Source organism: Chrysemys picta, chromosome 8 (assembly GCF_011386835.1).
Source record: "Chrysemys picta bellii isolate R12L10 chromosome 8, ASM1138683v2, whole genome shotgun sequence".
Taxonomy (NCBI): Eukaryota; Metazoa; Chordata; order Testudines; family Emydidae; genus Chrysemys; species Chrysemys picta.
Window position 1 is genome coordinate 104,530,070 of NC_088798.1, and position 13,104 is coordinate 104,543,173.

At 59.9% G+C, this 13,104-nt stretch overlaps 1 protein-coding gene across 2 annotated transcripts in view; it reads left to right on the forward strand.

Annotated features, from left to right (window-relative positions):
- SYNPO (synaptopodin) overlaps nt 1–12,575 on the forward strand; it is a 44,049-nt gene extending 31,474 nt beyond the window's left edge. For both annotated transcript variants that reach the window (XM_005295801.4, XM_065556026.1), the window contains exon 3: nt 6,560–12,575. In XM_005295801.4, coding sequence (XP_005295858.2) covers nt 6,560–7,582 — 1,023 coding nt within the window. In that variant the 3' untranslated portion in view covers nt 7,583–12,575. The remainder of the gene's footprint in view (nt 1–6,559) is intronic.
- The last annotated feature ends 529 nt before the right edge of the window (nt 12,576–13,104 follow it).

Here is a 13,104-nt window from a genome sequence, read left to right on the forward strand (position 1 = left end):
AGGCAGGGACACTGGGGAAACAATTACTGACAGGGAATCAACATCAGGAGCAGACAGGGTAATGAAACGTTACCATACAAGCAAAACAATGATGTGTTACTTACGGTCCATGGGAAGTGCCAGTACTGCTCACTGTACCTCCTACCTGCCATTTCACTGGCGAGGCACAGCTAGAAGTGACAAGGTGAATGCTAGGCTATGGAAACAGATTTACATATGAGGCAAGTGCCCGTGGAGTAGCAGGGTGTTAGTAGGTCAGGTACTTATGGGATGGAACAATAGTTACCGTATGGCAGCAGGGCATTTACAGGGTAAATCTCGATCTGATAGCTGGGTATTTACCAGGTGTCGTGGAATAGCAGGACAATTACAGGGTTAATCTCATGGGATAGCTGAGTATTTACCAAGTGTCGTGGAAGAGCGGGACAATTACAGGGTTAATCTCATGGGATAGCTGGGTATTTACCAGGTGTCATGGAATAGCAGGACAATTACAGGGTTAATCTCATGGGATAGCTGGTATTTACCAGGTGTCGTGGAATAGCGGGACAATTACAGGGTTAATCTCATGGGATAGCTGGGTATTTACCAGGCGTCATGGAATAGCAGGACAATTACAGGGTTAATCTCATGGGATAGCTGGTATTTACCAGGTGTCGTGGAATAGCGGGACAATTACAGGGTTATTCTCATGGGATAGCTGGTATTTACCAGGTGTCGTGGAATAGCGGGACAATTACACGGTTATTCTCATGGGATAGCTGCGTATTTACCAGGTGTCGTGGAATAGCGGGACAATTACAGGGTTAATCTCATGGGATAGCTGGGTATTTACCAGGTGTCGTGGAATAGCGGGACAATTACAGGGTTAATCTCATGGGATAGCTGGGTATTTACCAGGTGTCGTGGAAGAGCGGGACAATTACAGGGTTAATCTCATGGGATAGCTGGGTGTTTACTGGCTGTCATGGAAGAGCGGGACAATTACAGGGTTAATCTCATGGGATAGCTGGGTGTTACTGGCTGTCATGGAAGAGCTGGGTATTTCCAGGGGAAGAGGCTCATCCTGCAGTCTTTACTCAGGTCAAACCCCCATTGGGCTCACAGGGCGTTGATCCAGGTAGAGATGGTCAAACAATACTCGTCAAATAATTTATTCAGTGAGTTTCACGAAATCTTTGACTGTAGGGTGGAGAATGTGATTCACTCTTCTCCCCGCTCTAGGGCTGAGCGATGGCTGCAGGGCCTGGCCCCTTGGCCCAGCCTTTGGGGAGGGGTTTACTGCTATGCAGTGACAGGATAGCTACAGTACAGTGCATGGCAACTCCCTGGCTAGATTGTGCCAGGGAGACACAGGAGGCCTGTTCTGCTACAGGATGCAGGTAACCCCCACTGTCATCACTGGAGCTGCTCTGAGCCTGCAGAAGGAGAGGTTGTTCCTAGGTTGATTTCCAGGCTCACTAGCCAGAACCGTGACCCGAGGAAGCCCAGACACGCTTGCCAGCTAGACTAGGCCCTTAGCTTCTGCAGCACCTGGACAAGCCTCATTTCCTAGTTAGATCATGGGTTTGGCAGTGTCAAGTTGGACAGGTGGGTGGGCTCTTCCCGGGGAAGGGATGGGCCAGTGACTCACAGCACATCCTGGAACAAATGCAGCGGAAGGAGCGTTCCAGAGCAAGGAACCGGGCAGAGAGGAAGCGCTCACCAGTTCGGTGCCTTCCCTGCACTTTTGAGCATGCGTATTGGAAATGTAGCTACCATCCCAGCTGCTGAATTAACCCAGGGCAGAACGCTAGTAAAGGTTTTGTAGCTCACTTGGTCTCTCCACTTTTTCCATGTTAACAAGGTTACTTTCGACTGTGCTTTTAATTCCTCTGTGTCCGTTTCCTTTACTGGCTCTGAATACACGCACAGATCTCTAGTCTGGTTCTGCTCTTTCCTCTTGGAGCTTGACACACTGCGTAGCAAAACTAACAGGCCTGGCTTGTACCTTCAGGGTTATTATTTATGATTTGTATGGTGGGAGGGTCTAGAACCTCCAGCCCTGGGCCAGGACCCCATTGTGGTAGGTGCTGTCCAGATAATGCATCAAAAGATTGGCCCTGCCCAAGGAGCTTATCTGTTCCCACTCCCTCCTCCTCCTCCATCATCAGCCCCCTGGTGGCAGCAGGCGTGGTGGGGAGGGGCCTCTTGTGCTCCGCCATTCTTGGGTATTGGCTTTGCTGGTGCTCTAAGTATGGAGAAACACATTAGGTCGTGTAAGGGAAAGTCATTTAGGGCGACCCTCATGTCATAGGCCCAGAGAGATGTGACAGGTAATCAACCATCTCGTCGTGCATTTTGGGCAAAAGTTGGCCCGGTGAGGCCATTGCCCGGCTGCATGCCTAGTGACTACATTCGGCTTTCCCCCGCCGTTTCGCTCTGTACACGTACAGCTGGTGTCAATCAGCAAAGCTCCCCTGAAGTCAACTGAGTTGTGTCAATTTACTCCAGCTGCAGAGTTGTCCCGTCGGGTGTAAAACCCTGGGAGAGCCTTTGGAATCAGAGGTGCTGTGTAAACGCGGGTTAGGATGTGAAGTCAGTGGGGTGCCAGAGGGCAGTGTCTCTGTCTCCGAAAAACCACCCCCGCACACCCATGCTACGCCCCACTCCGGTGCTTGGCTGATTCGCCGTTGTGATGTTTCCCTGACTTACTTGGAAATTTGATCTTCCTGACGGGCTCTCCTCAAGAGGAAAGTGACGTCAGGGCGGAGTGACAGAACGCTGTCCCTCGCAATCGCTCCGAGGTGAATCTGTGCCACCCTGCTTCTGGCTGGAACGCTACGTAAAAGTCGCCAGGTCCTGCCGCAATTCTGTAGGCATACGTGACTTAGCTTGGAGTGAATAGCGGTGAAGCCACAGCAGCATTGGCTGGCTGGCTGAGTGCCGTCCTACCTGGGAGCCTGAGTATGTACTCAGGCCAGGCGGCTGCCGCAGGTTTTCCTGCTAGTTTAGCAAGCAAGCTTGACGAACGCTGGCTTGGCTCTGTCTGCATTTGCTGAAATCTCACCGCCTTATGCCCACACACAGACAGGCCCGTGTGCACACGCACCGGGGCAGGCGCAGAAGCACCTACATGCACACGGCTACATCTACATTAGTCACTGGTAAGGCTCCCCTAGAGTTGCCACTTGGCGTGGTCCAAAGACACTGCCCACCGTCAGCTGCAGGGGAGAGAGCTCAGCCCAATTCCTTGTCTCGACTGAACACGCCCACTGCAAATCCAGCCTGGGTGCAGAGGCAGGGTGTGCCCCTGCGTGCTCCTCCGGAGTTCCCCTTGGCTGGCAAGGCCAGACCTGGGGGGGGGAGTGTTGGGTTTTGGAGGAGGGAGGATTTTTATTGTGTGTCTCGATGAAACTTTTCAGTCTGCCCTCCTCATTCTCCTTCACACCGACCCAGCGTGGCAGCCCTGGCTGCGCCCGCAGGGGGCGCCCATGTGCCATGAGCAGCTTCTCCCTGCTAGATAGTTGGATAGTCTAGTCCAGGGGAGGGCAAACTTTTTGGCCTGAGGGCCACATCGGGTTTTGGAAATTGTATGGAAGCCCGGTTAGGGGAGGCTGTGCCTCCCCAAACAGCCAGGCGTGGGCCAGCCCTGCCCCCTAAGCGACCCCCCCCCCCCCCCGCTTCTTGCCCCTGATGCCCCCCCCAGACTTCTGCCCCATCCAACCCCCACTGTTCCCTGACGGCCCTCCCAGGACCCCTGCCCCATCCAACCACCCCTTCTCCCTGTCTCCTGACCGGCCCCAGAAACCCCACCCCTGACTGCCCCCCGCTACCCCATCCAACTTGCCCTCTCCTTCCTGACTGCCCCGGGGACTCCTGCTCCATTCAACCCCCGTTCCCTGCCCTCTGACCGCCCTGACCCCTATCCACACACCCATCCCCTGACCACACCCCGAACTCCCCTGCCCTCTATCCAATCCCCCCCCCCACTCCCTGCCCCCTTACCGCGCTGCCTGGAGCACTGGTGGCTGGCGGCACTACAGCTGCACCGCCCAGAGCACCCGGACAGGCAGCTGCGCCGCCCGGCTGGAGCCAGCCACGCCACCGCGCAGCTCCTAGCACTGGGTCAGGCCCCGGCTCTGCAGCTGCGCTGCCCCAGGAGCTCGCAGCCCTGCCGCCCAGAGCATTGCGCCGGCAGCGGAGCAAGCGAGCTGAGGCTGCGGGGGAGAGGGGACAGCAGGGAAGGGGCCGGGGGCTAGCCTCCTGGTGCAGGAGCTGAGGGGCCAGGCAGGAGGGTCCCATGGGCCGGATGTGGCCTGCGGGCCGTAGTTTGCCACCACTGGTCTAGTCAGCTGATAAATGCTGTCTGGGGTGTGGCTGAGCTGGGTCCCATCGGGCCTGGTAGGCATTTTAGCCCCATGCCCTGGTGCCCTCTGCAGCTCCTGGGCTGGGAGAGGGGACCTCCAGAGAGCTGGAGTGTTGCCGGCAAAGGGAATTGAACCACTCCCCGCTGGAGTGTCCAACGCGGAGCCGTTTCAGGGTCGGAGGCAGAGCTTGGGCTGGCGGCTGCGTGTCCTTGTCACAGCAGAGGTTACGTGTTGCCAAGACTCAGGACCAAGAGGTAGCAGCGGAAGGCGGCAGGAAGGGCCTCGGGTGGTTGGCGGGACCGGCAGGGAGATAGACCCACGGGTTCCTCTTTAGATCCCGCATGGCCCAGCCCAACGTTAAACCGTCCCTGCCGCCGGGGGGTGTTTGATCCCAGTCCCCTGAGGCCCAGTCTCTGCTGTGCGGATGCAGCATGCCTGTGGATGGTGAGCTGCTAGCACTGGGGGTGCTGGCCCTGCCGTGTGCAGCGCGCGGGCTAGGAACAGAATCGGGGCGCAGGGATTAGGAGGCGTGAGCTGGGCTGAGAGCGAGCCGGAGCGCGTGGAGCCAGCACTGCAGAAGGAACAGGAAGTGAAGCTCAGAGGGGATCTAACCCAAGGCCCATTGACGTCAATGGAAGGACTCTCCTGGGCTTTGGCTGAGGCCGAGGTCACCAGAGCTGAGAAAGCCCTTGCCTGGCTTCTTGTCTCCTCCTGCTTTACTGGCCCAAGGCAGTATTATCCCAGCCGCACCGTGCTCCAGGCCCCAGCCCTGCCTCATGTCGCTTTCCTTGGGCACCTATGCCCTGCTCGGACCTGGCCTGCTAGGCTCCTGCCTGCCTGTGTCTGGCGTTACCTCCCTTTGGCCAGCCTGTGTGACAGGGCTCTCACCCGTTTGTCAATGAGGCCTCCATGCTTCTGAGCAGCATGCGTGCATGGCACGGGAGGAGGAGCGAGCGGAACAAGAGAAGCCTAATGATATGCCGTCCTGTTCCCCCTCCCCCCACCTCGTCCTCTGCATCCCTTCTCCGTTAGCTTGGCTTGACGGCATCTCTCCAGCCATTTGCTCCATTCCCTGCTGCCAGGAGGGAGGGGGCTACCCCCGGTGGCCAGCCCCCCCTCCCCAGGCACTGAGGACGCTGAGAGCATTATTGGGCGCCATGCCTCTGGAGACAGCCTGGCATGTGCCAAGCCAGCGCTCCTCCAGAGAGTGAGACCAGGAGGGAGAGCTAGGCAGGGCCCCAGGAGACAGGAGCAATGCAACACTGCGGTGGTTAATGGGCACCAGGCTATAAAGGGGTGAGGGGGCTGAAGGGAGGCATTAAGTACTGAACACTCCCAGAGTGAGGCCCTGGTGTGGCAGCCCTCGCTCACGCTGGTAGCACCGACTCGGGAGTAGTCCCAAGGGGGTCAGAGCAAGCGCTACTCAGCGTGAGTAAGGGGCGCAGCGTCGGACCCCGAGTCCCTGCCGGGCAGACGGAGGCATCAGAAAAAAGCAGGATGTTCTTGGCCAAAAATGCCTGGACGTGTGGTTTGCTTCTCCTGATCTCCGGGATGAATAAATGGGCCCACGGTGCTAACATAACCCAGTATGCCCCGCTGCCGCCTCCCCCCAGCACAGCCCTCCTCTGACGCTGAGCACAGGGAGTGCTCCAAGGAGGCTGGGTAGAGCCACGGCAGAGCTGGTCTCGCAAGGGTTTGTGCTGTCTCTGATAGCAGAGGTCAAGTGGGTGAGGCTGGTATTTTAGGCACACAGCCTGCTTTGCTGGGAGTTGCTGATTGGCCAGGTTTGTGGTCTCACTCTGGGAAGTCCCACCTTTTGAAGGCGGGGCTTCCTGGCCTGCCATCACATCTAGCAGCCTGCCCCAGCCATTGATTGAGAGGGATGGGAGGGGGCAGGGTTAAGGGAGAAGGAGACAGAGGAAGGGTTTGCCCTTCTGTGCTATCTGAGAATCTCAAAGCTCTTGCCAGCTATTAAGCAGTTTGCTCCCAGAGCTGCCAGTGCGGAGGGTGTTATTATCCACTCTACCAGCGGCGAAGCGGAGGCCCCGGGAGGTCACAAGCTTTGGCTGCGGTCACACAGCAAGTCAGTGGCGGCACCAGAAGCCCCAACTCCCAGTCCAATGCTCCGGTCTCCTGGTCCCTCACTGGCTCTTTGTCCCAGCATCCCTTGTCAGCCTGACACTCAGCTGTGCTCTGTGTTCCCCTTGCAGGAAAGAAGAGTGTCCCTGCCTGCCTCCCTGACCTGGACCCCACGACTGGTGCCCCACCCGAGCCCCTTCGAGGGGTGGGCGAGCCCGACGCCGGAGCCTCAGGAAAGGCCTGCGGCGGCCCTGCGAGCAGCCAGTGTGAGGAGCCCCCCTCCTCCCATGTCGCCGTCGTGGAGCGAGAGGTCCCTCTCCCCACTGCGGCAGGAGGCAGAGCCCAAGGCCAGCCGGCAGATGCAGGCCCAGCTCGCCAGGAACATCATCAATGCTGCCAGGAGGAAGAGCTCCTCCCCCAAAGCCCTGGGGCCAGACGGCGTCAGGCCATTCACGCCGCCCGCTGGCACTGGGGCACCACCTGCCAGCGCATCTCCATGCAGCAGCCCGAGAGCCCTGGATAACCACTCCCCGAGTCCGCAGTCGCCGAGAGCCACGAGGATGGATGGGCACAGACACACCAGCACCGGGACCCCACAATTCAGCACCTCGTCCTGCATCAGCCCAAGGACCCTGGGCAGCCACTCCCCGACCTACATCAGCCCACTGCAGTCGCCGCGAGCAACCAGGACGGATGGGCACAGGTCCTTCACATTACCCGCAAACACCGGGGCACCAGCGCTCAACGCAACAGCTGGCAGCAGCCCTGGCACCACAGCCAGACACTCTCCAACCTACAGGAACCCAGTGCCATCTCCAAAAGCCACCTGGACGGATGGTCACAGGATTCTCATGCCACCCGCCAGCGCTGGGGTGCTACCGGCCAACACATCTTCTTGTACCAGTCCCAGGAGCCTGGGTTCCTACTCGCCGACCTTCATTCGCCCGGTGCAGTCGCCCCCTGCGGGAGCGAGGTCCCCCGTGAAGCATTACACCTCCAGGTCCCCCACGGACTCGGATGTGTCCATCGACTCAGAAGACTCTGGGGTCAAGTCTCCCGGGATCCGCAGCTTTAACATCTGCCCCCGGGGCTGGAACGGGAGCGTGCGGCTGAAACAGGGCCGCCTGCCCTCGGAAGCGCCCTGCACCTCCTAGGCCAGGAAGAGACAAGTGACGTGAGCAAGGACACGACTGGAGCCCATTGAATTGATGCATAGACTCGCCAGCACCCAGTCCTGCCGACCAAGCCACGCGGCAGTGGGCGGAGAATGCTGGGGGCTGTGGGGACAGATGATAGAGATGATCTCTCTCCCCACCTCCGCAGCACCTCTCCCCAAAGGGTTTAGACAGCAGATGCCAGTCTGGCCTGCGACAGCCAGCCACAGGATGGTGCCCGCTAACTTTGCCGGATCCAGACTCCACCCCCCCCCCCCCAAGCCAATGCCGCTGCTGAGCCCCTCACTCCATCCCTGCACGTATTCTGCTTCCCCAGACTTTGCTCTCCCGGCTGGACTGGAACCAGCAATGACATCTCAGCCCCGTGGGACGAGGGAGCCTGGCGCTGCTTTTGTTCTGCCCGGGACGAGGGGGCCACAGACGGCAGGCAGGCAGCCCTGAGACCGTCCTTCCGGCTGCGTAATCCCCAGCAGAGAGACAGCGAGTGGCCCGAGGGGGCTTGGGCGGCCGCCAGCCACGGGCTTTCCAGCTTGCTGCCTCTGAATCCCATTGTTTCCTTTGTGGGCTCTGCGGAGGCCAGGGATCAGGCCTGCTTCCAGCTGCCTGAGGGCCTGGGGAAAGGCAGGGGGAAGAGCCTGCACAGCGGCTGCTCCTGCAAACCCTGCTGCAGGGCCTGGCTTTTCCTGAGTCCCGGCAGCCCAAGGACCGGAGCTCTGCGGCAGCTGGGGGCTTGTCCCACTCTCGGAGCGCAGGGCAGGGCTGCCGGAGCCGAGGCGGCGAGGACAGGAGAGAATGGAGCTGCCTCGGGGGAGAGAACAGCAAAATCCTGGCTCCCACCCCGCAGCCGAAGGGCCCCGGAGGCAAGGCAGCTCCCTGCGCTCGAGGGAGGCGTGGCGAGTCTGTAGCTCATATCCCGGAGGGGAGCCGGAGTTCCCCCGGCACGGGGCAGGTGGTGCCTTAGGCCGATCCACAGTGCCCAGGCAGGGCATGATGGAGTCAGCATTCCTGTGACCAAAGCCTACTCCCCACGCCAACGTCCCGCTACCGTGCGCCATGCGCCCTCGCCAACCAAGCTGGCTGTAGCTAAAGCCTGCTTCTGGAGAATGGCCGCCGGGGAGGCCTGTCCTAGGGGCCTGAGTGGAGCCACCAGCGATTTAGAGCCATGCCGCGTGTGCGGCCGCCCTCTCCGACTCTCCCCTGGACCCTGCCTGGGGGCCTGAGCCATGAACAACCCCGAGACCCAAGCAGCGGGGGTGGGGTTGGAGGTGGGCCCGAGAGAGAGGCTCCCTCTTGGCAAGTGGCCTGCTGGGTAAAATGGATGGAGCCGACGGGTCCCGGGCACTGCCCTGGAAGGACTCCCCCTGCCCTGCAGCGCTCCGGCTGGCTGTGAGGAGGAGCTGAAAGGAGCCCACCGGAGCCGTGCTGAAGGGACTCTGGGGAGGAGGCCCCGGGAAGGTACAAGGCCCTCTCCAGGCTGGCTCTAGGTGGATGCACAGACAGGCGTGCATGCCAGCGTGTCACTGGGCCAGGCCGGGCACTGCCACCCACCTGGCCATGGGGCTCTGGAGTCGTCGGCAGCACGTCTGGCCCGACGTTTGTGGGGACTCTGAAACTGGGTGAATCATCAGCCTCGTTAGCCGATAGCCAGTCTCCGAGAGAGGCTGCCGCAAACTAGAGGGGAGGTTGGGGGCATCTGAATGTGCCCACTGGCCTAAGCGATAGACTGCACTGCAGACCCTGCTGCACAACGGTATTTCACTGCTGCAGGTTCCCAGAGCAGCCAGAGCTTCTCCACGAAGCCCCCGCCGTGGCATGGTCCCCGGCCACGCACGGTGTCTTGGGGAAAGAAAACCAACGCCTGAGCCCCTTGGCTTTTTCCCTGGCCAGCCCAGCCCCTCCTGCTCGCCCCGGGCTGGTCCCCCCACTCGCTCGCTCTCTGTATGCTTGGCAGGGTGGCACGCAGCCATGGGCTGGCAGAGCGGTGTCTGGTGTTACCCTAGCTGCCCCGATAAGCCTCCCAGCCTCTGGTTTTATTGCCCTGACCTTTCAAGGGAGGAGTGCGCCCGGCTTTAATGCCGGGTGAGCCCAGGGAGGGCGGCCCGGCCCCGCCTGCGCTCAGGGGTCTCTCCCCATTCCCAGCCCCCTGTGCTGCTCCCAGGCCCTGCGGGGTGGGGTTGTGGGGAGCCGCCGGGGCAGCACAGTCGCCTGGCTCCTGCTCCTGGCGCACCACACCAGGGCCACTCCCACGCTCAGGCATGTCCCAGACGGGTGCATCCTTTCACCCCTCCCCAGCCAGAGCAAAAACTCACCCTGGGCGGGAGGGGAACGCTATTCTGCAGGGAGCAAGCAGAGGAAAGGGTTGCCTCTGCGAACCCAAGCGTCCGAGCTGGGCCCAGCTCCCCCGGGGAGTTACCATATCCGTGCACAGGCACACGAGTGTCTAGATCTCCGCCCCCCCTGCCGCCCCGCAGCCCCTTGGCCTCCCAGAGCCCCCCGGGGGCATTTCTGCCGCTCTGGTTTCACTAAAGGAATGGCGTGGGCGGGGGGGCGAAATCACATGCTAAGAGCCAGCTTCTGCTGTGAGCATGGAAACCAATGAACCCAACAGAGAGTGACAGCCAGGGAGCGCATGCCACACACCCCCACGCCCCCCGTCAGGGAACAGTCACAGCCTCGGCCCATGTTTTCCCAGGAGGAGGCGACAGTCCACAAAGTGGAGCCCTCTAGGGGTTAGTTGGGGCAACTACACAAGCCCTTTGAACCAGTTGGAATTTTTCATGTGAAATTTTGTTCAAGGAAAAATGTCCCCCCCGCCCCCCTTCCCTAGGGCAATCTCCAGGGCAATGATTTGTTTCTTTGGAAATGTCCCATTTCATTTTTCAGCAAAGACACCCTGAAAAAGGCTTTTTTTAAAAACTTTTTCATCCCTAAACAAGCCAAAAAAAAAACATTTCACAAAAGTTCATGGCAACTCCTTCCCATTTCGCCCCCAGCTCCCTTCCGCCCTCTAGCGCCCCCACCAGGCTGCAGAGATGTGGGCGCACACGTCGCCGGGGCTGCTCGCAGGAAACAGGACGAGGGGGCAGCCAGAGCTCTGTTCTAGCCCAGAAGCCCTGCGCCGAGGGGCATGTTGCTGAGGGGGGCCAATGGGCTGAGAGGGAGGGAGCACCCTCTCAGTGCACGCGGCTTTGGTCATTAGCTAAAGTGCCCAGGACATTAGCAGCCAGCTCATCCCTGTGGGGCTGGTTGTCTCCAGGGATTGCTTCCAGGTCACTGCTGTGAGGGAAGACCCAGGCAAGACCAAAAGTCTTCCCCGCTGGAGAGAACTGTTTACTGGCTCCGGGTCCCAGTGCGACGTCTCATGGACAGCGGTTCATCCCACAGGGTTGCTACTGATGCCATTTGGTGGCCCTCCCCTGAAGATCCTGGGAACCATCTCATTCCTAGCGGTGGCCCCATGCAGGAGAGGTTAGAGACACAACTCTTGGGGGAAGCTCATGTCGCTGCTGACCCATGCTGAAACCTGGGGCTACAGAGAGCATTTCAGTCTGCAGCGCTGAGAGGCAAGAATCTGACCCTCGCAACAAAGCCAGGAGCACAAAACCAACCCCCCCCCAAAACCTGGCTATAAATCACATGCATTATTACCAGGTTTGCTAAGACTGGTTAGAAAGAGCCGCTGGGTGGGACCCTGTGACGTCTGCACACCCTGTGGCTGATGGATCCATAGCGCCAGTGAAGTGGACGGGCCCCACTCGATCACACAGAGACAATCACGTGGCCAAGGCAAGCACAGCTCGCCGTGGCTGGGCGTGAGGGGGCCTGGGCCGGGTCGTTGCGGCAGGGAGGATGTGTGTGGCGAGAGGGAGGACAGGTAGGTGTTCAGAGCGGGTGTGGGCAAGTGCTGAGAAGGGGTGATGGGTGTGTAGGGCTGAGCAGCGCACTGGGGCATGGAGCAGTTCAGGACAAGAGCCCCAGGACAATGAGGCGAGGGCTAGCGAGAGACGTGGCACCGCAGAGGTTATTGAAAGTGAAGGGAGGTGTGACATGGGGGATGTTTTAGCCTGTCCGCTTGGGACAGCACAAGCCCAATGGGCCACGGGGCATGTCATGGCAAGCGCTGGTTAAATGCTAGTTGCTGTAGGTCAGATAAATACTAACTGATTACTGATGAGCGCTGGGCAGTGCGGAACGACATTGCTCTCCGACACGGCAGGCCCCCCCAGTACACGTGCAGCCAGGCAGTCGTGCAGGGACACAACTAGCTCACTAACCAGAGATGAAATGTCCTCCAGGGGCGGAGCACTGTAGGCTCTTGCATGCTCTCCGCTGGGGAGCAGCTCCCAGCCTGGCAGTTAAGGGCTTATCCCAAGACACCCAGTGACTTCAATGGGCTTTAGCTCGGGCCCCCTAGTAATTAGCTTTTTCCATCTCTAACTGCCGGGCTCCTTCCTGGGATGCTCATCCAGACCCACTCCGCACGTTGGGCTCCCCTTTCACACTGGCCAGCCCCAGTGCCCCGTGGGCGAGGGCCCTTTAAGCTGGGTTATTCAGAGGGGGCTGGGCAGAGAGCTGTCCCACCGGGGGTGGGGCTGGGGAGGGGGCTGGAATGGCTCCATTCAGAGTGTGCCACTTCTCCAGCAGGGGAAGGGGCCCATGGATTGAGGACTCCTTGGGAGGAACCAGTGGACTGTCCCAAACCCTCATCACCGCGATGCTGTGTGACCCCACTGCGCAGGCGTCCGAGTGCAGCTGAGGCTGGCTTGCCTGTGTCCATTACTCACCACTAAGCAAAGAGAACCCGCTCAAGCAGGGCACACCAGCCCCGGTGGCTCTGGCCTGCTGGGACGCCTTTGTTCCACACAGAGACCGCGTCAGGTGCTCCTGGCCATTGCTTCACCAGCTGCTCTTTGACGCGCATTTTGCCACATCACTGTATACCATGCTCGAAAATAAAACCGCCGTTATCCCACCCAGTCTGGCCTGCCTGTGTCCTTTCGAACCCCAGCCACCCAGCCAGGAGTGACCCCCCTAGGCATGCTAGGCGTCCTGGCTGGCCCAATTGCAGCATCAGGTGGGCGCTCTACCTACTTGGGGTAAAATTAAAGGCTAGCTAAGAACTGCCTTGGGCTTCATGCATTTTGCTCATGGCAGGGGCAGTTTGGGGTTCTCTAGCACTCCCAAGTGGCTCAGCCCGGGGGTGGGGGGTTTCGGAGGATGCTGGATGGTCTGGGGTAGCAAAGGCCATGCTGCAGGAAGAGGATGGAACCTTCCCCAGGCGCCCAGGTTTGTTCCTGTCCCAGTTGCAGGGGCAAGGTGAAAAGCTGGTGCGCCAGCTCCCCCTCGTGCACCGCTGCCATGTGGTGTGACGTACGAGGGAGCTCTGTGGGCTGATACCCGGCCCTGCCTAGGGATGGAGGCTGCCTCTCCCTACAGCTCAGCCCCAGCTGGGGCACATCGCAGTATCCCTGTCTTGTCTAACAGCAAACCTAAGCTGTGAG